The sequence below is a fragment of the Alligator sinensis genome, unplaced genomic scaffold, assembly GCF_000455745.1.
Source record: "Alligator sinensis unplaced genomic scaffold, ASM45574v1 scaffold222_1, whole genome shotgun sequence".
NCBI lineage: Eukaryota > Metazoa > Chordata > Crocodylia > Alligatoridae > Alligator > Alligator sinensis.
Window position 1 is genome coordinate 1,997,068 of NW_005841912.1, and position 22,765 is coordinate 2,019,832.

At 41.7% G+C, this 22,765-nt stretch overlaps 1 protein-coding gene across 9 annotated transcripts in view; it reads left to right on the forward strand.

Annotated features, from left to right (window-relative positions):
* The window catches only part of ANKRD17 (ankyrin repeat domain 17), a 137,965-nt gene extending 117,235 nt beyond the window's left edge, over positions 1–20,730 (forward strand). For all 9 annotated transcript variants that reach the window (XM_025198058.1, XM_025198057.1, XM_006018767.3 and 6 more), the window contains 10 exons: positions 822–993; positions 3,088–3,532; positions 5,549–5,704; positions 5,829–5,978; positions 6,455–8,106; positions 14,443–14,640; positions 15,798–16,046; positions 17,126–17,301; positions 18,131–18,295; positions 20,113–20,730. In XM_025198058.1, coding sequence (XP_025053843.1) covers positions 822–993; positions 3,088–3,532; positions 5,549–5,704; positions 5,829–5,978; positions 6,455–8,106; positions 14,443–14,640; positions 15,798–16,046; positions 17,126–17,301; positions 18,131–18,295; positions 20,113–20,172 — 3,423 coding nt within the window. In that variant the 3' untranslated portion in view covers positions 20,173–20,730. The remainder of the gene's footprint in view (positions 1–821; positions 994–3,087; positions 3,533–5,548; positions 5,705–5,828; positions 5,979–6,454; positions 8,107–14,442; positions 14,641–15,797; positions 16,047–17,125; positions 17,302–18,130; positions 18,296–20,112) is intronic.
* The last annotated feature ends 2,035 nt before the right edge of the window (positions 20,731–22,765 follow it).

A 22,765-nucleotide genomic window follows, 5' to 3' on the forward strand; every position in this document is an offset into this window, starting at 1 on the left:
AGGCACATGGCATCATGTGGCTCTTGGCGCAGCGGGGCTCAAAGCCCAGTGTGCAGCAGCAGCCATCTCCGCCCCATGCACAAACTAGGGGGCACATAGGCAACATGTAATTTGGCCCTTGCTGGCCAGGGTGTGGGGAACGCTGGCCGGTGCCCCCCTAAGAAGTGCCGGTGGCGCTTTCAGTTTTGCTGGCGGCACTTCTGGTTTGCCGCCGCCACTTCCAGGGTTGGCGATTGTATGGGGGGGGCACGTACCCACCGGGCCTCTGCTTGTCCCACCAGCCGGGTTGGGGCCCCACTCACCCCAGTCCCTGCTTCTGTCTGTGCCCCACTCCCTCCCTCACCTCTGGGACCTCGATTTAGCCCCGCCCCCCATAGCCCTCCCCCTGCCCCTTCCGCTACAGACTTACCTGCTGTGGGTGGGTGTGCTCTGCCCCTCAAATAATTTTTTTCTCCCTTTGCCTCAATCTTGGCCCCCCACATACTGACCTGCTGGGGCAGGGTGGCGGAGGAGTGGTGGCGGTGCACAGTATATCCTGGGTTGGACTTTAAGTCAAAAAGTGATCTCATACTTAAAAAGGTTGGAGACCACTTGTATAGAGCAAAATTTTCTTTTTCCTTCCTCACTGCTAAGGAGGTGTTAAGCATTCAGGAAATCAACTGTGCCTATTAGAGTGGAGAAGATGTAAAGGCTTTGGTTTCACCATTGAAAATAGATGTTTATAAGAAAGTAATAAATCTTAAGCATTGATCTGGCTTCTGTGTATATATCTGTAATTTTTCTTTATCAGTGTCTCACTGCTCCATGTTCTTGACTTCCAGTTAAGAGAAGAAAGCAGGAGGCTGGCTTTGGCTGCCAAAAGGGAAAAAAGAAAGGAAAAAAGGAGAAAAAAAAAGGAAGAACAAAGAAGAAAGCTAGAAGAAATTGAAGCAAAAAACAAAGAAAACTTTGAACTACAAGCCGCTCAAGAGAAGGAAAAGCTGAAAGCTGAAGGTATTTGTCATGTTGTGTCTTATAGATTGTCTTCTCCCGTTAGTTTCCATGACTGAGAATTTTCTGCCAAAACATTTGATATAAGCTTCCATATTTTTCATTCATATGGCTCTTATCTACATTTCTTTTTAAATTTTTCTTAAACATATGGCTTGTCATATTGCATCAGGTAAGTGGTGTGCACAGCCCTAATAGGGATGTAAAAAGTTAAACAGTAATTATATTCATATCATTTAATATTTACTGTTTACCTCCCAACTTGGTGCTGCCCGCTCTTGGGGGAGCGGCTTTGGCAGGGGCTGCCCAGGAGGCAGAGCAGATCCAGGCTGCAGCATCACTCAGCTGTTGCAGCGGGGTGGTAACTAGCAGTTATCTGGGGGAGTGGAGCTGGGCAAAGTTGCACCATGAGCCAACAGGTGTTAAGTAGGAGCGAGTGCAGTGGCAGAGCTGTCCTTAGATGCTGCAGGGGTGGGCTTCACAGAGCCAGATGCTCCCCTCCCCCCACAGGGGTTTCCATCTGCCAGGACAGTTGTGCCATGCCCAGGTTGTGGTGCGTTTGGCTCACAGGCACCTGTTGCCCCGATGGCACCTCACTCCTGCCTGCTGTGCAGGACACACGTGCCACGCAGGATCGTGCCTGAGGCATCCACCTGTGGGCTGAGTAGCATCCACCTTGGCAGTAGAGCATCCACCTTGGCAACAGAGCAAGCCCTTTGGCAAGCAAGAGGAGCATGGCACTGGCATGGTTGCATCTGGATGGGGAAGGGAGCCACAGCTCCTAGTAGAGGGTGCTCAGCCCACAGGTAGGTGGATTCTTCAGGCACAATTCTGCATGGCACTTCTGTCTGCAACATGCCTCCAGGCTGGGAGAGCTGCTGCAAATCCTTGCCAAGCTGCAGCTGCTGGGCAACCAGGTGGGGGGAAGGCACTGTTCGGTGCAACAGGCGCCTGCAGCCTGGAGGCACCGCCTGGGCATGGCACGGCTATCTTGGCAGGTCTATGTGGGTGCTATGGGCCAGGGGGGGAAAGAGCGGGGGGCACCTGGCTTCATGCAGCCTGCCCCTGTAGCACATGATGACAGCTGCACCGCTGAGCTCACTCATACTTAAGCCCTGCCAGCTCTGTCACATAACTTTGCCTCGCTCTGCTCCCCCAGGAAACCATTAGTTACTTCCACCTCCCTGCTGCAGCAGCTGTGCGATGCTGCAGCGCAGATCCACACCACCTCCCAGGCAGCCCCTGCTGGGGAGCTGCTCCCCCAACAGTAGGCATCCCCAAGCCAAGAACCATGCCACACACACCCCACTGCCCTGCATTTCTACTGCTGGCACCACTGCCTGCCCACTCCCACACACACCTTGTGGAACCTGCTGCAGCCAGTGGCTTTTGTCATTCCTGGTTGGTGGCGGAGTTCGCCACAATTTCACATATCACCCTCGGCCCCAGCTCCCTGCACTGTCCTGCCCCTCTACTGCAGGACTGATATAATTAGAGGAGGTTAAACAGTTGATTTTTAAACAATATTTACATCCCTAGCCACTACCAACTGTTTCAGTGGCAGCTGTGGGGTAATCAGTCCCCAAGGCTGTTCCCCTGCTCACCCATTTCAGTTGCTTCCCCAAGTTGGGACAGCTTGAGTTTTCAGCCTTTCCAAAACAATCTTATTTCTTTTTAAAATTTAGCTTCTAATGCCATGTGGTAAAGAGGTTACATACCAATCGTGTGTTGTATTGAAAAAAATCTTTTTATCAGAATTGAATTTGCTGCTGCTTGTCTTCATCAAATGCCCCCTTATTCTAGTAAGAAAGTCTGAATAGAATGAATAAAGTATTTCTGTTGAGGGCATACTACTGATTTATGTAGTGGTATTATAATGGGTTTTCCTTTTTTTGTTTGGTTATTTTTGCTTTTCCTTTTTAATGAAAGCTGTGTATCAGTTACTTGTTCATTACATGATCTCATGGGTATCATTCCAGACTGTTAAGCATAATAGGAAGTTGCCAGATTTGTTAGGCCTAACTTTAAAACCAAACTCGGATAACCCTCAAGTGCCATTTCCTTATGCTGATGCAATTTCTTTTGATTCCCCATCAGATGAGCCTGAGGTTCCAATGGAGCCTCCAAGTGCCACGACTACGACCACCATTGGTATATCTGCAACTTGGACAACATTAGCAGGCTCCCATGGAAAAAGGAATAACACGATCACCACAACAAGCTCAAAGAGGAAAAACAGGAAAAACAAGATTACCCCAGATAACGTGCAGATTTTATTTGATGATCAACTCCCAATCTCCTACAGTCAACCTGAAAAAGTAAATGGTGAGTCGAAGAGTAGCAGTACCAGCGAAAGTGGCGATAGTGATAACATGAGGATTTCCAGCTGTAGTGATGAAAGCAGCAATAGCAACAGCAGCCACAAAAGTGACAATCATTCTTCCACAGCCATTGCAAACCCTCAGAACAAGAAACAACCATCAGTACTTGTCACTTTTCCAAAGGATGAAAGGAAAGCTGCTTCTGGTAAATCATCAATAAAGTAAGTTACTGTGGCTACTTATTACAACTCCCAGTGTAAAATGAAAGTAATTTTGAGTAGGAAGGTCTAATTAAGACCGTGACCACTTTGTTTTATTGCTCTTTTTAGAACCTTGCTAATTAGAAAAGAGATCAGAGCATTCAAGTCCTTACTTTTCCATTAAGTGCCATAAATATATGGACTCATGGCAGAGGTGATATCTTTTATTAGACCAACTAGATCTTTGCAAAAAAAAATTCTTTAATTGCAAGCTTTCAGGCACAAATACCCTTCATCAGGCATAGGAGAAGAGATAGTAAAAGTTCTTCTGGGTAGAAATGAAACTTCATATTTCATAGGTGAGTTGAAGATGTGGTAAAATCACCTGTTTGGAACAGTTCATTTTATAGGCGGATTAGACTCAGAGAAAAGTTGGAATAGTCTGTTTACCTCGAATTTGTTTGGTGGTAAGCAGGATGTAGTCATAATTCCTTCTGGTTATGGTGTTTCGTATTTCACAGAGGAGTAAATAGATGGAATGATATTCTGGGTAGGCGTTTCTTATGTGGTGAGGTATCTCTCAGCTCTGTGGTAAAGCTCTGTGACTATGCCTTGAACAAAGGCAGGAGCAGGATCTCAAATTTCAGGTGGTCAAACTTGTTTCTTCCTAGTAAAATTATGATGATTTCATTATAAAAATCAGATGCAATTTGATATCTTTCATGTGTCAGGTATCTGGGTTGTAGCTGTATTGGTCTAGTGGCAAAAGCAATCAGGACTTGTGATAGAGGTGATATCTTTTATTAGACCAACTAGATTTTTGCACAAAAACATTTTTTTTAATTGCAAACTTTTGGGCACAAACACCCTTCATCAGGCATAGAAGAAAAGATTGTAAAAGTTCTCCTGGGTATAATTTTACAATCTTTTCTCCTATGCCTGATGAGGGTTGTTTGTGGCCGAAAGCTTGCCATTAAAGATTTTTTTTGAAAAAATCTAGTTACTTATAAAAGATATCACCTGTACCATGAGTCCTCATGAATATATAGAGTCCATTTTTTTACATTAGAACAATATAATCTGAGGATAAATGTCATGAGTTACAACTCTAACTAGAGGATTGTGTTACTACATATGGACTTGGAGATGAGCATTTCCATTAGTTCAGTCAGTGTTCTTATTACATCTCCTTCGTGCCCTGTGAAGAGCCTTTTGGACTGTTATTTCTGTTTTTCCCTTCTGCCTCTCTCATTCTTTTCTAGCTGGTCTCTTGATATTGTGTAATTTTTTAAACTCAAACTATAAAAGAAGAGTAGTGCTATACTTCAGCTTAAAAGTACCCCTCCTGTGAGGCCTGTTTTTAAAAGAAACTAGAATTGAATTGGTATAATCAACGTCCTGTGGCAGTGGGAGCTGAACAGCAGTGTATGTTCCTCTGGGGAAGCTGATGGAAGGGAAAAAATGTAGTCCGAGTTTTAAATAGAAGACTGCTGTGTTTTAAGTGGTATATAATCTAGTGGATATTACTTTTAATGCTTTAAAAGTCTGAAGTGAACCTTTGAATATTTTCAGATTATAGATAGAATTCAAAATGCCAGTAATACACATGCACATAGAGTTCATCCCTGTAGTACTGATTAGTCAGACATATTGAAAGAATCCACACTCTGTACTTGATCTGTGTAGGCTTCTTCAGCAATGGTGTGGATAGCTTGCTGCTCTGCAACTTCTTCAGATTCTGTGAACCTGTTTCTGGATTTTCAGTATTGGGAAGGAAGGAAATCTTTTGTTGTTTGAGCCACATAATTTGACTAAAGTATTGGACAACTATTTTTCCTAGGTATATAAAGAAATGGATGGTTGCTTTTGTACTTGTGTTACTGGGCAGTTGTGATTTTCAATGTGGGGTTTTTTTTGTTGAAACGTGTCATATTTAGTTCCCTGGGACTAAAGAGAAATGTCCAGTTCCATTTTGAAATGAGTTTAAAGAAATTGTTTATTAATAATGTAGCTTGTGTTTCTTACCTTTTCTCAAAGGTTGTCTGAGGTCATCAGTGAAGTCACCAGTAATTCCTTGTCTACCAGCACGAAATCCGGTCCTTCTCCTCTTTCATCTCCAAATGGGAAATTAACCATAGCTAGTCCTAAACGTGGCCAGAAGAGGGAAGAAGGATGGAAGGAAGTTGTGAGAAGGTAAAGGAATAAATTTCCCTTCTTACATCCTTACTTGGCATTTACCTTACATTCTTGCCAATCCTCACACTATTTTGATCCATTGAATCTTGTCCCACTAACGTAATACTGTCCTTTTGTACAGATCAAAGAAAGTTTCTGTTCCATCAACTGTAATTTCAAGAGTGATTGGAAGAGGAGGATGTAACATTAATGCTATTCGGGAGTTCACAGGAGCACACATAGACATTGACAAACAGAAAGACAAGACTGGGGACAGAATAATAACAATAAGGTAAATGGTCATCTGGCAGTTGAAAACATTCTCTGTAAAGTGAATAGAGTGAATTTTAAAGAGGGATCTGTAGTTTAATAAATCATTTTTCTTGACGCCTTTAGCAAAAACGATGAACATAATTAATGCTTATCATGCTATTTAAGGTTGAAATAGAAAAATCTGTGGAATAAGCAGTCATGTCTCTACTCTTTTTAAAGACAAAAAGTAAAGGCATCTGTACTAGACCTGTGAATCAGTTGTTGTGGACTAGATAATGTCTTTGTATCTCTGACACAGTTTTCACCATTAGCTTATTCTTGAAGCTAATCAAGCATCTAATTCCCGTGAGCATGCCAAACTTCATGCTGGGTTTTTGCCTGTACAAGGTTGGCAGAATCTAGCCCTAAGCCATTCATTTGAGATATGTAATGTAAAAGTTCAGGGCAAAATATCAGTAACTGTATCCCCCTCCCTCCCCTTTACTCTTTTTATAGGGGTGGCACAGAATCAACAAGACAAGCAACGCAGTTGATCAATGCTCTGATAAAGGATCCAGATAAGGAAATTGATGAACTTATTCCAAAGAATCGTTTGAAAAGTTCTGCAGCAAACTCCAAAGTAGGGTCATCAACACCTGCCTCCACTACTGCTGTTAACAGTTCTCTAATGGGGATCAAAGCTGCCACTGTAGCTGCTTCGTCAACATCTCAAACCGCCACAGCACTTGCTGTGCCTGCAATTTCTTCAGCGTCCACTCACAAAACCATCAAGAATCCAGTGAATAATGTACGGCCTGGTTTTCCAGTCTCTCTTCCATTAGCATACCCTCCTCCACAGTTTGCACATGCTTTACTTGCTGCTCAGACTTTCCAGCAAATCCGTCCCCCTCGGTTGCCCATGACCCACTTCGGAGGTACTTTTCCACCAGCTCAGTCCACTTGGGGTCCTTTTCCTGTTCGGCCTTTGAGCCCCGCAAGAGCTACTAACTCACCTAAACCTCACATGGTGCCTCGCCATAGCAGTCAGAACAGCAGTGGTTCTCAGGTGAATTCAGCAGGTTCTTTGACTACTAGTCCAACAGCTACAACAAGTTCAGCAGCTTCTACTGTGCCTGGTTCATCTACAAATGGCAGTCCCAGTTCACCTTCAGTCAGAAGGCAGCTTTTTGTTACGGTTGTGAAGACATCCAATGCTACCACAACCACAGTCACAACCACAGCAAGTAGCAACAGCACAGCACCTACAAATGCCACATATCCTGTTCCTACTGCCAAAGAACACTACCCTGTATCTTCCCCATCATCCCCTTCACCGCCAGCTCAGCCAGCGGGAGTTTCTAGAAACAGTCCTTCAGATTGTGTAACAGTGTCTCCAAATAAAGGCACATCTTCCTCCGACCAGGATGTGAGTAGTCCACCAGCAGTGGAAACAAGTAATTCAGCCAGCAGTAGGCAGCCAAGCACTAGTTCTCTTGGGAGTTCTTCAGTGCACCCTGCTCATCAGCAATCCCCAGGATCTCTTTCTCAAGAAGCAAGACCTCCTCTACAGCAGCCTCAGGTTCCTGCATCAGATCTTAGAATGGCTATGCCTCCAAATTTAGCAGCAACAGGTTCATCTGCCCCAGTCGCAGGTCCAACGAATGCCCCAATGACCTATCCCCTTCCTCAGACTTCAGTGGGATCTACTCAGTCTGCAGCTAAAATGGAAACCCCAGCTATCAGACCACCTGCCCATGGAACAAATACGACTCACAAGAATCCAGCTCCTGTGCAAAGTTCTTCTGTTGCAGTCCTCAATGTAAATCACATTAAAAGGCCCCACAGTGTTCCTTCTTCAGTGCAGCTTCCTTCTACCTTAAGTACACAAAGTGCTTCTCAAAATTCAGCCCATCCAGCAAACAAGCCTATGGGTACCAACTTCAGTGCTACCTTGCCATTTGGGCCCTTTAGCACACTGTTTGAAAACAGTCCTACTTCTGCTCATGCCTTCTGGGGTGGATCTGTAGTTTCATCTCAGGCAACACCAGAGTCCATTCTGTCAGGAAAGTCTTCATTTTTGCCAAATCCAGATCCTTTACATCAGTCTGATACGTCCAAAGCCCCAGGTTTTAGGCCACCACTACAAAGGCCAGCTCCAAGTCCCTCAGGTGAGTATTTGTATGGTATTGCATTTGGAGTCCTAATGTCAAGTAGCAGCTGAATGTTTTCACTTGCTGTTTTCTAGCTCTTCTACTTGAGGTTTTTATACTAAATTACATATGTATTCCACAGTTTGCCTGCTTTAGAATCCATCTGTTTGAAATGGAATTATGCTTTGAAGTTTAAGGTTTAATTTTTTTTAACATGCATATTTCTAGTCCATGCCCTCCCAAAACCATCCACTGCTATTTCCTCCCTACCATGAACCCCCCCTCCCAAAACAAACAAACAAACAAACAAAAAACCCCTAAAGAAATCCAAACCCACACGTCACCTTTGCAATACGTAGTTGCCTTGCTGAGTCTCTGCGTTTCCCAGGGGACTGCAAGATCCACAGCTTTAAGTAGAAACAGCTCTATATATTTTATTTAAGCTCCTGTCTGTGAAATCCAAAGCTGTAGTAGGGTTGGAGTGTTGTAGCTGTGATAGTCCAGGAAATATGCAAGAAGCCAAGGGGGTTTTCTGGTAATAACTTTTATTAAAGCAGTTAATATCTGTAACATTGTCTAACAACTCTCTCAGCTATACAGTTAATTCAGTAAAAGGTATCACCAAAATAACATTCTCTGTAAAATCCAAGAACACTTTAGATGGCTAACTGTTGATAACTTTATGATAAACTTTCACATATTGAAAATTATAGACTAGAGAGAACAGAGTAAAGAAAGCCCAATTAAAAATATTTAAATCAACCGTAATCTCTATTTTTAATTTAATTGATTTTTGGCAGAATTTCAATCTGCTGCATGAATGCAGAGAAGCCAGGAGTCTTGTCACAGAATTTGAGGCGAGTTGTTGGATTTAGAATTCATTTTTTCTATTCTTGCACAGGTAGTAGAGACCTTCTGTTAAGGCATTTGCTTGTCTTGATTTGCCCCAAATAAGAAAGGTTTAGCAGCTCTTCTCCAATATTCAGTTTTATGATTTAACCATTTCTACTTAAAATAAAGTAAGAAAGAAAAACAATATGTTATTGCATTGCAGCCTATTCTACTGCACTAGTCAATTTCAGTTCGTTAAATTTTTGAAAGGTTCAGTCTTCAAATGACTGGAAAAATGTAGGCCTTGTAGTTCAACTAATTTAAGTGGGGGTGTCTTTTACAAAGCTGAGTTGCATTTATATCAGTAAAATCCCATGTATTCCATAGCTGTAGAATTTGTCCCTTGCTGTATGGTTGTGTCAGAAACACAACTTTCATTTTAAAATAAAAATCTAGCCCTCTTGGTTGTGAAGGTAACTTTGAAAATATCCTAAGGAGCAAATTGATCTATTGATATTTTCCTATGTTAATAGCAAATATGAGAGAACAGTTCTCCAGAGTTATGAGCTACCTAGACAACATCAATCTGAGCACTTCATGCTGTGAGATTTGTAAACTTTTCCAAGATGCTATGGAATCCAATAACTTTGTCACAAAACCTGACACTGAACTGCAGCTTAGACACCCAACACCTTATTTATCTTTGGGACCTGGCTCCAATTGATTTTTATTTTCCAGGTTTCCCTTATACAGACTAAACTGAATTTCAGGGCAGTGACCTTGATATTGTTCCATGGAGCTCAGTTAGCAGCATGCAGGGGGGCTGCAGTTGAGCCTAGCTCACAGCCAGAGGGAGGGAAGTCTTAAGCTTCTCATTTCAACCATGTAGAAATAGCATAGCTGCAGTAGCCTTTTATAAGCTCCCTGACTTTGTATGTATAATAGTGGTGGAAGGATGCTCTGAGCCAATTCTTGTAAGTAATGTTGGCAGCAGCCACAGTTTGGGGAGTAGTCTATCTGGAGAGAACACAACAAGAAAGTGTGTCAGAAATAATCTATTGTTGAAAATCATTATCGTAGAGAAGCATGGGTGCAAGGGACCTCCAGAAGTTATTTAGTCCAATCTCCTGCCTAAGGCATGATTATCCCTATCCAAATCATCCTATACAAGTCCACTGTCTAACATCTTAGCAGAACTGCAGAGTCAACCGTGACACAACACAAGACATAACACATTAACCTGCCACAGGTTAAGCAAGAGGACAACAGCAGCCAATATCCTGCTGCTGTAAAGGTTGTTAATATATACTCGAGAGATTCCAGGAAGAAAACCATGCCCCACCTCCAAGACAACAGACAAAGCCCCCCACAGTTCGTACCAGTCAGAGGTAAAATTCCTTCCTGACCCCAGATATGGCGAGGGGCAAGACCCTCTAGCTGTGAATCTGGGTGTAAGTCCCAGCAGGAGCATTGGCACACCCTTGTCAAAATCCCCATATTTGGCTGAAGCCAACATCCAGTGCCTCTAAGGGAGGTTTAAAAAAACCCAACAAAACTATTATTGTATTTCCTTATGTCCACTGTTTTAGGCTGGACATAAGGAAAAACTTCTTTACTGTCAGAGCCCCCAAGGCCTGGAATAGACTGCCTCCAGAGGTGGTACAAGCACCTACTCTGGACTCTTTTAAGAAACACTTGGACACCTATCTTGTTGGGATCCTTTAACCCTAGCTGACTGCTTGCCTCTGGGGCAGGGGGCTGGACTCGATGATCTTCTGAGGTCCCTTCCAGCCCTCTGAGTATTTCTCAGAGAAGGGCTTTCAAACTGGTAGGCCCTGTTTGGCCCAAGAGTGATGCGTGTTTGTCTGCTGGGCTCCCACCTAGCTGCCACTCCCCATAACTGGTTGTAGCACCACCGTAGGCTCTGGGCTCCCCAGAGGGCACCCCTGAGGGCTGGTCAGAGTCATGTGGCACAGCCTACAGTGCTGAGGAAACCTTTGATGTGGGGTGTCTGTATGGTGCAGCGGAGGAGCCCCACCCAGGCAGATGAAGGTGGTGATGCAGCAGGGGGGGCGTGCCCAAGGGACCTGTGCAGGGGCAGCCCCCCATGGGTAGCATGCAGCCCTGGCTGCTAAGAAGTTGGACAGCCATGTCTTAAAAAAATACATATAATACTGTAGTAGAATTGAGGAGTCCTAGAAACTTGAAGTTGATCCTACCACAGAGCTCAGAGGATCCCAATTACAAATTGCATTCAGCAGCATTTATAATGTATTGTGTTCAAGCATAGGTTTGAGGAAAGTTTAAACAGTATTCTCCCAGAGATAATATTTTATAGATTTTTAGGAAAGCAGTTACGTTAATCTGTGCTGTTACGTTAATACTTCATAGACATCCAAAATATTATTCCCAACTTTCAGGCTTTTGTTAACCTTTACTTCTCAGTTGAATAAATTAGATTTGGGTTAATATTTGCAACTTTAAAGTTCTTTGCTGTCAGAGATTTTGAAAATAATAACAGGAACCAGCTAGTTAGAGAGAGAAGTCTTGCCAGCAAAGCATAGAATCATTTCATCTATGAAGGGCCCTTGAGCGTCATCTGATCAAACCCCCTGTATAAATGTAGGAATGCTGTTTGTACATCATCCTTCACCAATGCTCATTCAACCTGCTCTGTAAAACCTCCAGTGACAGATATTCCATAACTTCTCTGAGTAGTCCATTTCACTGTTTTATTGCTCTGATGCAGGGGTTGGCAAAATATGGCCCACAGGCATGCAGCAGACTCCGTATCCTGGCAGTGGTAGTTCCTTCAGGCTGCCGCTGTTGGACCCACCCTGCTGCCTGGGACCCTAGCCTGTCTACCCCACACCCACCACCAGGGTAGGACCCACATGGGCAGGGCATGCAGCCAGGATGGGGCTGTAGCTGGGAGCAAGGCAGGTGGGCGGGGACAGGGAGACCCCAATGTACTCTGGTGGTGATGGTGCAGGGCTAGGCCAGAGCAGCAATCCATTGTTTGCACACCCTTGCAACGAGTGCATGTTCTGCGGGCTGGGGCATGCAGGGAGTGGATTGCAGCTCTGTCCTGGCCCTGGCTCTGTGCTGTCACCGCCCCATGATTCCGGCCCCAGCTGTAGCTCCCTGCTTAGCCATGTGCCCTGCTCATGCAGTTCCTTGCCAGTCTTCATGGAGACCCTGGGATCGCAGAGCCATGACAGCGTGGGGCTGGGGCAGAGTCACAGTTCTGCGGGCAAGGGCATGGCAGGGAGCACACTGCAGCTGTGCTCCGGCCCTGCGCTGTCACTGCCCCAAGGTCCTGGGTTTCCATAGAGACTGGCTGGGAGCTGCATCCCGGGCAGAGACTGGTGTCTTAGGGTGGTGACAGCATGGGGCTGGGGCAGAGGGATCAACTCCCTGCAGTCCCCTGCCCGCAGGACCTGTGCCTGTTGTAGGGGCATGCAGGCAGTGGATTGCAGTTCTGCCCTGGCCCTGCACTATCACCACCCCAAATCCCAGAGTCTCCTTGGTCCCACCTATTCATCTCACTCCAGGCCATGGCCCCATCTCAGCTGCCTAGCTGCACACCCTCCCTGTGCAGGTTCCACCCCTGGTGGTGGGTGCGGGGTTGATGGCTGGAGCACTCAGGCAGCAGGGCTGGGTCCAGCAGCGGCAGCCAGAAGGAACCAGGGCTGCTGGAAAATGGAGTCTGGCTGCGGGCTGGATCCATCATTTTGCCCACCCCTGTTCTAAATGTGTTTGCAAAGATTGAAGGAAACTTTTGAATCAGATTTAGGGACAAATCCATATAAAAAGCCTATGCCTCCCAACTCCTGAAAAAGGGGAAAGTGCTGGGATATCTGTCAAGGTGTACTGGTTCTAAACCTTGCTTGAGATCTTCTAGCTACCATTCTCCATTACTCAGCCGTCTTGCTACTGTCTGAAAAAGTTTCTGCTAATATACCTCTAATTGAACAAGCTGGTGTTCACTCATGAAGGAGTGCAGGTGTTGCTATCTTGCTCTCGTCTCCTAGTCTCTTTTGCTGTCTATAGCACTCCTAAGAATAGCAAAGTGGAATCCACATACTTAAAGCAAGTTTCGGCAGCATCCAGATGTTTTTAAATATCAGTAGTGAGACTAAGATATCGCTGGTTAGTCGCAAATATATCTTGGTAGAGCTAGCCATAGACGTTTTGAAGCTCTACAATTTCAGAATCTGGAAGACAGAATTATATTAACATACAAGAAATATCTGTTTTAAACCTGTTTAAAACAGCATTATAAATATTCAGATACTCCTGACTACTATTTTTGTTTCATGTACATCAGTAGTTATGCAAAAACAACTAAAATAAGCTTTATTTCAGTTATTTTCAGTTGTGAAAGTCTAGAAGGTAAAAACTAGGGTAGATAGATATGCGTCTAGATAAATACATGCCTAGAGCTTTGCTGGATGAAGAAAAGCAAACATAGCTTCTTCAAAATCAATGGTCTGGTATATTTTTTGCATAAACTTCCACAGAAGGGATAATAAACTACTTGTAATGGCAAAGCTGGAGCCATTTCATCTTAGGTAATGTTCTGTAAGGTGACAGGAACATGCATTTTTAGTTGCCATCTCTTTAATGTTGATTGCAGAACAAATTAGTATTCCCTTAATAAAAAGGTGAGTAGAGAAATACAGTTTTGAGAACATTGAACACAGTCACAGCTTTCCAGGCCAGTTGGAGCCTACAGTACTATAATATTGTGCTTTTCCAATCCCAAACAAGAGATCAAGAAAAGTGACTGAAGATTATTGATCCTAGTTGTTATATTTATTTAAACTTCAATTTTCTAGATTATTTTTGCACTTAAAAAAACAAGCATAACTTTTAAGTGCAACTGCTGGATAGAAACCACACGTTCAGATGTTCCAGAGCAACAATGGCTGCTCTGAAAGAAAAATAACCTGACTTCCAGACAGGTAATAGTCATTGGGGACCAAGAAGAGTGGAGCTACCAGCTGCTCCCTGCCAGCCCCTCTCACACCCAATCCCCATCATGAGAAGCAGTGGGCAGGAAGTTCAGCGTTGCTGCTGCTCCCTGCTCTTGGCTCCTGCTGCCCAGAGCTGAGTAGATGGAGCAACGCTCTTGCCTGTTTCTCAGTCTGGAGTTCCCAGAGTGAGAAGCGGGGAAGAGCTTTTTCCATGCTTCTCTGTCTGCTCTGCTTCTGGGCACTGGGAGCCTAGTGGAGAGACCACCGTCACGAGCCTCCCTTACCACTCATGCTGACTCAGTTTGTTGCTCTACTCCCCACACACCTCCCAGACCCACATTTTATAGTTCTTTTCTTGCTGTCCTGTTTATATTCACAAGACACAAGAAACCAGCTGAAGAGACTTGTCTGGTTAAAAAAGAAAGAAGGGCATAAATTGATTTTTATGTTTATGGTGTCCTCTTGTCCCAATCTCCTCCTTATCCAGGCATTGGATAGAATCCTTTTCCAATGAAGGACTGACTTTTTCCAATTTCTTCAATAGGTATTGTCAGTATGGATTCACCTTATGCTTCTGTAACACCCTCTTCTACACACTTGGGTAACTTTGCCTCCAACCTTTCAGGAGGTCAAATATATGCACCTGGAACACCCCTGGGAGGAGCACCTGCAGCTGCTAATTTTAACAGGCAACATTTTTCCCCACTTAGTTTATTACCTCCATGTTCATCAGCATCAAATGGTGAGTTCTTAGTAGGACACTGTTGTGAAATTATTGTAAAAGCAAAAAGGTCATGTTTTTCTACCAGTTATAGGCACCATACTAATAATTAAGTTGATAGGTTTGCTAAAATTTTCTGATACGTGATTTTTATTGTTTATAATGTCTATGAGTAATACAGGATGGATCTTTCAAAGCAGTTTTCTGGAAGAAATTTCTGGAAAAATTGTTTCAGTGGTTGTATCTCAACAGAAGCGTATTAGTTAAAGATGAGGCTGGTTGGGTGTTTGTCTCACAGTCAGATTCTGCTCTTTTTGCAGTATTTTCTGAAAAGTCAAGGTTGTTCAGTACGTCTTTGGAGTTCATTCAGCTTTGTTGTTGTTTTAAGTGTTTCCAGTGTTTTTGTTTGCTACACTTTGCTTGCATTTGGAAGATTAAGTCACACAGGAAAGTCTTACTTAAGTCTGAATGACAGTAAGGCTGCATTTGTGATGAATTAAGTTTTCAGAACCTTTTTAAAATAATGAACCACTAAATATATTTGTTGAGCAAATGTGTTATGCACGGTTTGGGTATTTTCATCTATAATTGACTTCCTCAGTTTTTACCATGCCACAGCCATCATGTATTATTGCAGAAAACACATTTTAAGCTGTTTGAATAAATATAACTTATTCTTTATCCATTATTCAAAGATAAATGTTAAAGCTTAATTTACTGACGGTATTAAGGACTAAAACACCAAGATAAATGGTGTGCAGGTGTTTTGTGAAGAACCCCATCATTTTATTTCAGCCATGTTCCTGAATAGAGTTCTTTTAATTGCTTTTAATCTTTTGCTTTTAAGTCCTTTTAATCTTGGATACAAGAGAGTGGTCATATTAGGCAGTTTTTGTGATCAATAACATTGAGCCTAGAATTAAAAATTATTTTTGTAAATTGTTTACATAACCTCCAAATGATCAGTAGATGGTAATGGTCTGAACTATTTTGAGGTGGATGGTTCGGGTGCATTTATTTGTTTGGGTGGGGGGAGGGCTGTGGGGGAGTTACAATTCATGGTGGTATGGATGGATGAACGACTTCAATGGAAATTCATTGATGCTTTCAAACTTCTTAGTTCTAGCAAAGATTCTAAATACTCATGTACATTAATACCTTTTTTCTCTGTTTTATAGAATCTCCTGCCCAATCAGTACCATCTGGTGTGAGAGCACCATCTCCTACCCCTTCAGCGGTGTCTTTGGGGTCAGAAAAAAACAGTAATGTGTCTCAGGACAGAAAGGTTCCTGTTCCAATTGGAACTGAACGGTCTGCACGTATTAGACAAACTGGAACTTCTACACCATCTGTTGTTGGGAGCAATTTAGCCACGCCAGTGGGACATAGTGGCATCTGGTCCTTTGAAGGGATAGGTGGCAATCAAGGTATGATGTTTTACCCAACAGACATTTTTACTCATGTAATTCATTGTAATCATTTTGCTTTCATCAATAACTGCTTTGAAACTCAAAGCCTGCATAAATTGGCTCTTTTGTGTTAATTTGCTTATTCCAAAACCACTTCTCAGAGCAGAAGCTTATGCTTTCACTACTGTATACCTTAAAGTTGTCCTACAGATACAGCAGAGAACCTTTTGATTATGAAGCCCCATTGCTTAGAACTTTAGTTGTCAAACTTACTGTTAGATAAAACCACAAATAACAAAGTAGATGGCTACCACAGGGACTAGGGAAATTTGTCATCTGTTGAGGATGAAGTAGTAGATTCCTCTGAAGATGATTGTGCAACTTTCTTCTTTTTGTTTTCTCTAGACTTCGCCCTGACCTCCCGTATAGCTTTCAGTTTTATCCAATTCTCCACCTGTATCAAGCTTGGTAATTTGTTTAACTAAAGAGGTCTTCTAAAAAGGAATCCAGTCTGTTTAAAAGCACTATGTACACACTGCCTGGAATTGTCCAGTTGGTGTATGTTGAGTTATTGACATGTCGCCACTGGTCCCTAGAAAAATATCACGTGTCATCTTCATATTAACACTGAGAGAATTTGCCACCTGGTGTCCAGGCACTACAGGAGATGTTTTGGGGGAAAACACCCTCTGTTATGACTTTACAAGCTGCCTTCACAGCTCTCATCCCTCAGAGCTGAGTTCTAGGAAACTGTAGTCCTCAACCACTTAGTACAGGACCACTAAGGGCAGACCATTCAGTAGCAATTTAAAGAGAAATGATCGAGAAATGTTCCTGCATTTCATAAATAATAGTTTGGTATCTTTCTTCATTAAATGGGATTCCTTCTTGGAGTGAATGCCCACACAGATTCTGTGCATGGTGTAAATACCCCTTAAACATCAAGAGTGTATGTAATCTGTGGTCACTGTTACTGGAAGGTGAGGAACACTTCTTTTGTGGAAATGATTTAGTGCTGAAGATACTAATCTGGATCTCCATGCAAGATTAATAATGACATAATCATTGATTAATTGCTATGTCTGTTTCTTTTCTAGATAAAGTAGACTGGTGTCACAGTGGAATGGGAAGTCATATGATCCACAGGCCAATGTCTGATCCGGGTGTGTTTTCACATCAAGCAATGGAAAGAGATAGTACAGGGATTGTAACTCCTTCTGGTACATTCCATCAGCATGTTCCTGCAGGATACATGGACTTTCCTAAAGTGGGGGTAATAATCTAATACATTAATATCCATTTGGTTCTGGGTATGACTGTAAATTGCACCCAACTGGATGGTCTGATGGCAACATGATTGGGCTACTTGTGGTTGGGTAGTTTGTATAAAATACTACAATGATGCAACCTCCAGAGTAAGGTGAGCATTGGGTGCCTCAAAACCCTAGCCCTTGCTGCCTTGTGGATACTCCTTGGTTGGCAAAAGGCTATGGGACAACATCCTGACACAAATGCACCCTCACTCGGGCATTAGGCAGTCAGCAGCAGTTTTTATCTGTTGCTCTCTGGAAGAAGCTACTATTGAGGCACTAAATGTCTGGACTCAGTCTGACCTTTGGATTCTGTTATAGTGGCCTAAAATGGGGATGCTAGGTCTTGGGCAGCCTCCACTTCTCCATGCTCTTTCCTAGGTGTGTGTTGAAAGTCTTGGTTTGACAGTCTTAGAATTTTATGAAAGCAGATTCATCAGGCACCCGACTAGACCTCTTACACACACACCATGATCCAGAGGATCAGTAGTTGTTTACTAATATCCATTATAGTGTAGGAATATTTCTATATTATTCAAGACAGGAAGCTATTCTATAGCACTGTCAAAACATTGTGAGCAGGCATGTAAGAGTATTAATAACTGATCTTCATATGTCTCTTCTGAAAAGCTGCTATATAATAAAGATGTTAGAGTAAATATATAGCAAATATAATATCTTACTCTAACAGTAAATATTTAGAGAATTTCCAAAAAACAAAGCAATACATCTATCACCATTGTGTGTGTGAACATTTCTTTTAATTTTGATTCTTAACTTTTTCTCCTTAAGGGTATGCCTTTCTCTGTATACGGGAATGCAATGATTCCTCCTGTAGCACCCATCACAGATGGTACTGGTGGTCCTATATTTAATGGACCTCATGCTGCTGACCCATCCTGGAACTCGCTGATAAAGATGGTTTCAAATTCCACAGAAAATAATGGCCCTCAAACGGTAATACTACATTTTTGTTTATCTCTTTGACTTCAACCTAATCAACCACACAGAAGCACTCCTCTGAATAAGGCAAAACATGAAGATTTTTCTGTCCAATGTGTTTACAGTTTTGCAACTTTAAATCTGATTTGTATGCATTAGTTATAGCATGGGGTACCTATGCAGTTGCCTGTAACTAGGGTAAAATTAAGGGCATGTTTATAGAAGATATTATTTCAGGATAATTTGGGTTAGAAATCGTCAAACACAAAAGTGATCATAATTGTTTTCTGCAAATGGGTACTTGCATTCTGGAATAAGAAAAATTTTTATAGGGCTAGCTTAATCCACTAGAGAAAGGCACTGTTTCTGGAGGAAATTTGTGGGGAGGGGACACAATTGCATAACTATTCTGGGCGAGTGCTAGATAGAGGGAAGTCCTGATTGTAATTAAGTTTTAGCTTGTTAAACATGTTTATATATGCTGTTTTGCTTCTATAGAAGCTCTGTGAGATGAGCATTTCTATCATGTAGGTTATTGGCTTTTGTGGAAAGTGCCACTTACTCTGCTGTTTAAATTATGCTTTGTCCAAGGAGACAAGCATGTTACAGCACTAGGCCAGCAGCCATTATGCTTTTGGCAAGCAAAATGACTCCACTGTTTTGGAAAAGCAAACAGAGCCTTTCCTGGATCCGTTTTAACCATTGCCCTGGCCCGATCATCACTGGGTGCATCTACACGTTCATTAATACGCTTTTGCTACTGCGCATTGAATTTAGTACCTCTAATGTGAGGTACTAACTAAACACACATAAGGCTGTCCTAATGCGCAATAGCAAAAGCGCACATTTAGCGATGTTTAAAGCACAGTAGCCTAGTTTTACTGAACATTAGTGTATTAGCACGGTTTTTGCTGTGACGCTGTAATGTGCAGTAAAATAGGCTACTGCACATTAAAGTGCGTGTGTAGACGTGCCCAGCATGTGTCCAGAGCACCTTTTCTGAGATTGCTACCACTGTAGGCTACATAAGTTTCCTCACTCTGATGAATTCTGAGGGTGTCTGCTGCATAGCAGCAGTATAAAGGGAGGGGTTCCTTGCATTCTTTTTCTCCCTCTTTACAGGCAAATTCAACTGTAGTGGAGCAGCCATAGCTTGTTCCCAGCTATACAGAACTTTGAACTTGGTTTATGATTCTACACTAAACTCTGTTAAAGTAATTTTTTTGTAGTATAAATTAGTTTTCTCTACCTTTGTTATGTGTAATATATGCTTTTCCCAGTGGAGGAGGAGACAATTGATGTTGGAAAAGTTTAGAATCACAAAAATAGACCTTTAGTTTACCAGACTTCTCAAAGCGGGAAAGAGGCCTCTAGCTTCCCAACTCCAGAGTTCAATGCCTTGGTGTTGCAGCTGAACCTGTTTTCATGACCCCTTGTGGTAATAAATGGGGAGGGGGGTTGTATCTTTGTAAATCACTGGTATGATAGTTCAATGTCTGGATGAACCATTTTTGAAGTTAGATGGAAAAACCTGAGGAAAAAAATAATCTATGCAGTTCTGAAGGGAACGTGTAGGTAGGATGTATGATCCAAGGAAACAGCACAAGCAGGAAGATAAAATGGAAAAATGAAGAAAGGCATCTTGACACACAAATGTTACATGGGAGAAAAAATAACTTGGGGCAGTTTATTAATAGATAAAACGATTGCACAGGTGTGAAATGCAGAGCCAGACTATAAACATTTGTAAACATCTTATCTAAGCCTAGAATTCCTAAATGCTGAAAGCATTCTGGTAGTTCCATGGTTGATAAACTTCACTTTTCTTTCAGGTATGGACTGGAACTTGGACACCTCACATGAACAGTGTGCATATGAACCAGCTTGGCTGAGTGGGATCAGCTTGTTAGCCTGGAGATTCCTTTTTATTCAGAGGAACACACTCATGGCAAAAACAGTTTATATGCTCCCAGATCATTCTACTGATGTGCTTGACTGAAGTGTGTAGGCTTTTTGCAGAAGAACTTACTAACTGACCTTTTTCTGTGAACATTGTGACCACCCATTCCCCACCATCATACGTTTCAACTTAGTTAGTTTTTCTTTCCATTTTCTTTTTTTGTTTTGTTTTTTGTTTTGTTTTGGTTTTTTTTCCCTCTTTTGGACAACTTTCTGTTGAAGCTGTTCTTTGGCTGGTTGGTTTTAGTACTGTAAACTGCTTCTGAGCAAACACAGAAATTTAGCAAAATTATGTAAACTTGATCCTGAAGTTTTAGAATGGCAAATAAATGTACAATTGTTTACATAACAAATGGCTAAGCAGAAAGTAAATTTCAAGATGTCAGTATAGAGGCTCTACTTTATGTAGACTTAAATTAATGTGAGATATGTACCTTCATACTCAGAAATCTGGATGTTTCCTTCATACATTAAACTATTAATAAGCATAACTTTTCTACTTGTGTAATTTAAGAACAGTATAAAAATGGGCATTATCAGTGTTTTTCCCAGTTATATACATTGGTTTTTTTGAAAAGGCATACATTTGTTTGTTTTTCTCTTGTAACCGAATAGATACTAAAACTTCCGTTTTTCTTCTATGACAGACTTTTTACCAAAAAAAGCTCTTGAGACTTTAGCCTTTTGGCACCTTCAGAACTAAGTTTCTTCACACTAAGGACCATAGAGTTTCCCCAGTAACTGTACCGTCTTGCAGGATCTGTTACAAATGACTCTTCTAGCTGGGTTGCTGTAGTGAGGCATGTTCAGTTCTGTGACCACACTAAGTGCATCCATCTCCAGTTTCTTCCAGTTGACAGAGAAATCTGATTTTTTTTTTTTTTTTTTTTTTTTTTAATATGTATTTTTGGCTATTATGCTAAAAGTGAGCACATCCACTTACAGCTTCATTAATAAAACTGCCTCCAAACAATGGCTTATGCAAAAACTGATGGCTCTTGTAGCAGGTGATATCTATCTTGTTCAGAACTGAATGACTTTCTCTCAAAAGTTGATTTTGAAAATTCCAAATGGAAATTTCTTGGTCAGTTGGTATCTCTAATAGCTTTTATCACCTTCATTTTGAAGGTTGCTTGGAGTTAAAAGCACCAGTATGTTCTGAACAGAAATAGCAGGAAAAGCCAGTTTGTTCAGAAATACTGTAAGGCAAGCCTTTACCAGCTTATGACAAACAGCTTTTTAAAGTCAGGGTGCCAATTCAACGCACACAGATGCCTGTGTACATGTGATATACAGTTTAATAGTTTGAGCTACATTCACAAATCAAATTTAGTCTGGAATAATAGAATAGGAGGCCAGCATGGTATATACAGTATGCTCCTCTAAATGGAAGAAGGCTAAAGGAAAAGCTTTTTAAGATACAGCGTCAATCAAATTAGATCCTTATGGTGAATTAGTGTCCAGACGCACAAGCTTTGGATTCCTTCTAGTTGAAAGAATATCCCAGTTTCACTACGTAGTTTGTTGGAATATAAAACTGGATTTCTAAAATGCTATTTCATAACTTCATAAGGCCAGAAGGAACTTTTCCCCCAAAGATAGCAACATCAGTCTTTTAAATACTTTTGACATGTCTAGAATTTTGTGAATACCAGTGTCTGTATTCCTACCCATAGGCAGTGCTCTAAATCAGCCATCTGTGATTCCTCCTTCTGAAATGTAATGTATGAAGAATTAGTTGGATCAAAATGGATACCTAACTGACCAGCTGTTAATAAAAATGATTTAAATTCAATTTCAGCACTTTACTATGAGTGGGGAATAATGCTATTAAAGTATTTTATATAACCTTTACCACTCTCCTAGAATTTTATGCTTAATGCCTCTCCAGTGCTAATTAGGATTATTTTTATTCTTCTGAAATAATCCTCTTGAGAAATAATACTTCAATATTTATTACAACAAAATGTATTCTGTGGTTCAAAAGAACTGAGTTTCGTAGGATGTGGTTTCTTATAAAGCTATCTGTATTTTGTTGACTTGAAACAAAACTGTGGACAGGGGACACAGGCTGGAATGCCCCATGTTTCGTTTGTGGGGATCAGGCTTGTTAAAATACTGGGTTTTTAGAAGTCTGTACTAGGAACATTTTTTCAGATACATTTTTTATATTTCAAATGTAATGCATTTTATTTGACCAATAAAAAAAGGAACATACTCTTTTGAGACCTGGCAGGTCTTCTCTATTTTTTTAATGCACATGTATATATTATTGGAGTGTGTATATGCAGAGTACATAAATTTTTTCCTTGCTTAACACGGGAATGGCATAACTCATGAAACATGAGCGATGAGTTAGTTCATTCCTTTAAACCACAAAATAACAAGCATTGCAATATGTTTTGTAATCTGTTTATACCACTCAATGATAAAGCACTAGAATCCAGTTAAGTGTTGTATGACAGGCAAACCTACTGAATGCCTTTGCACTCAACAGACACTTCACAAGAACATAACTAGTTTTTA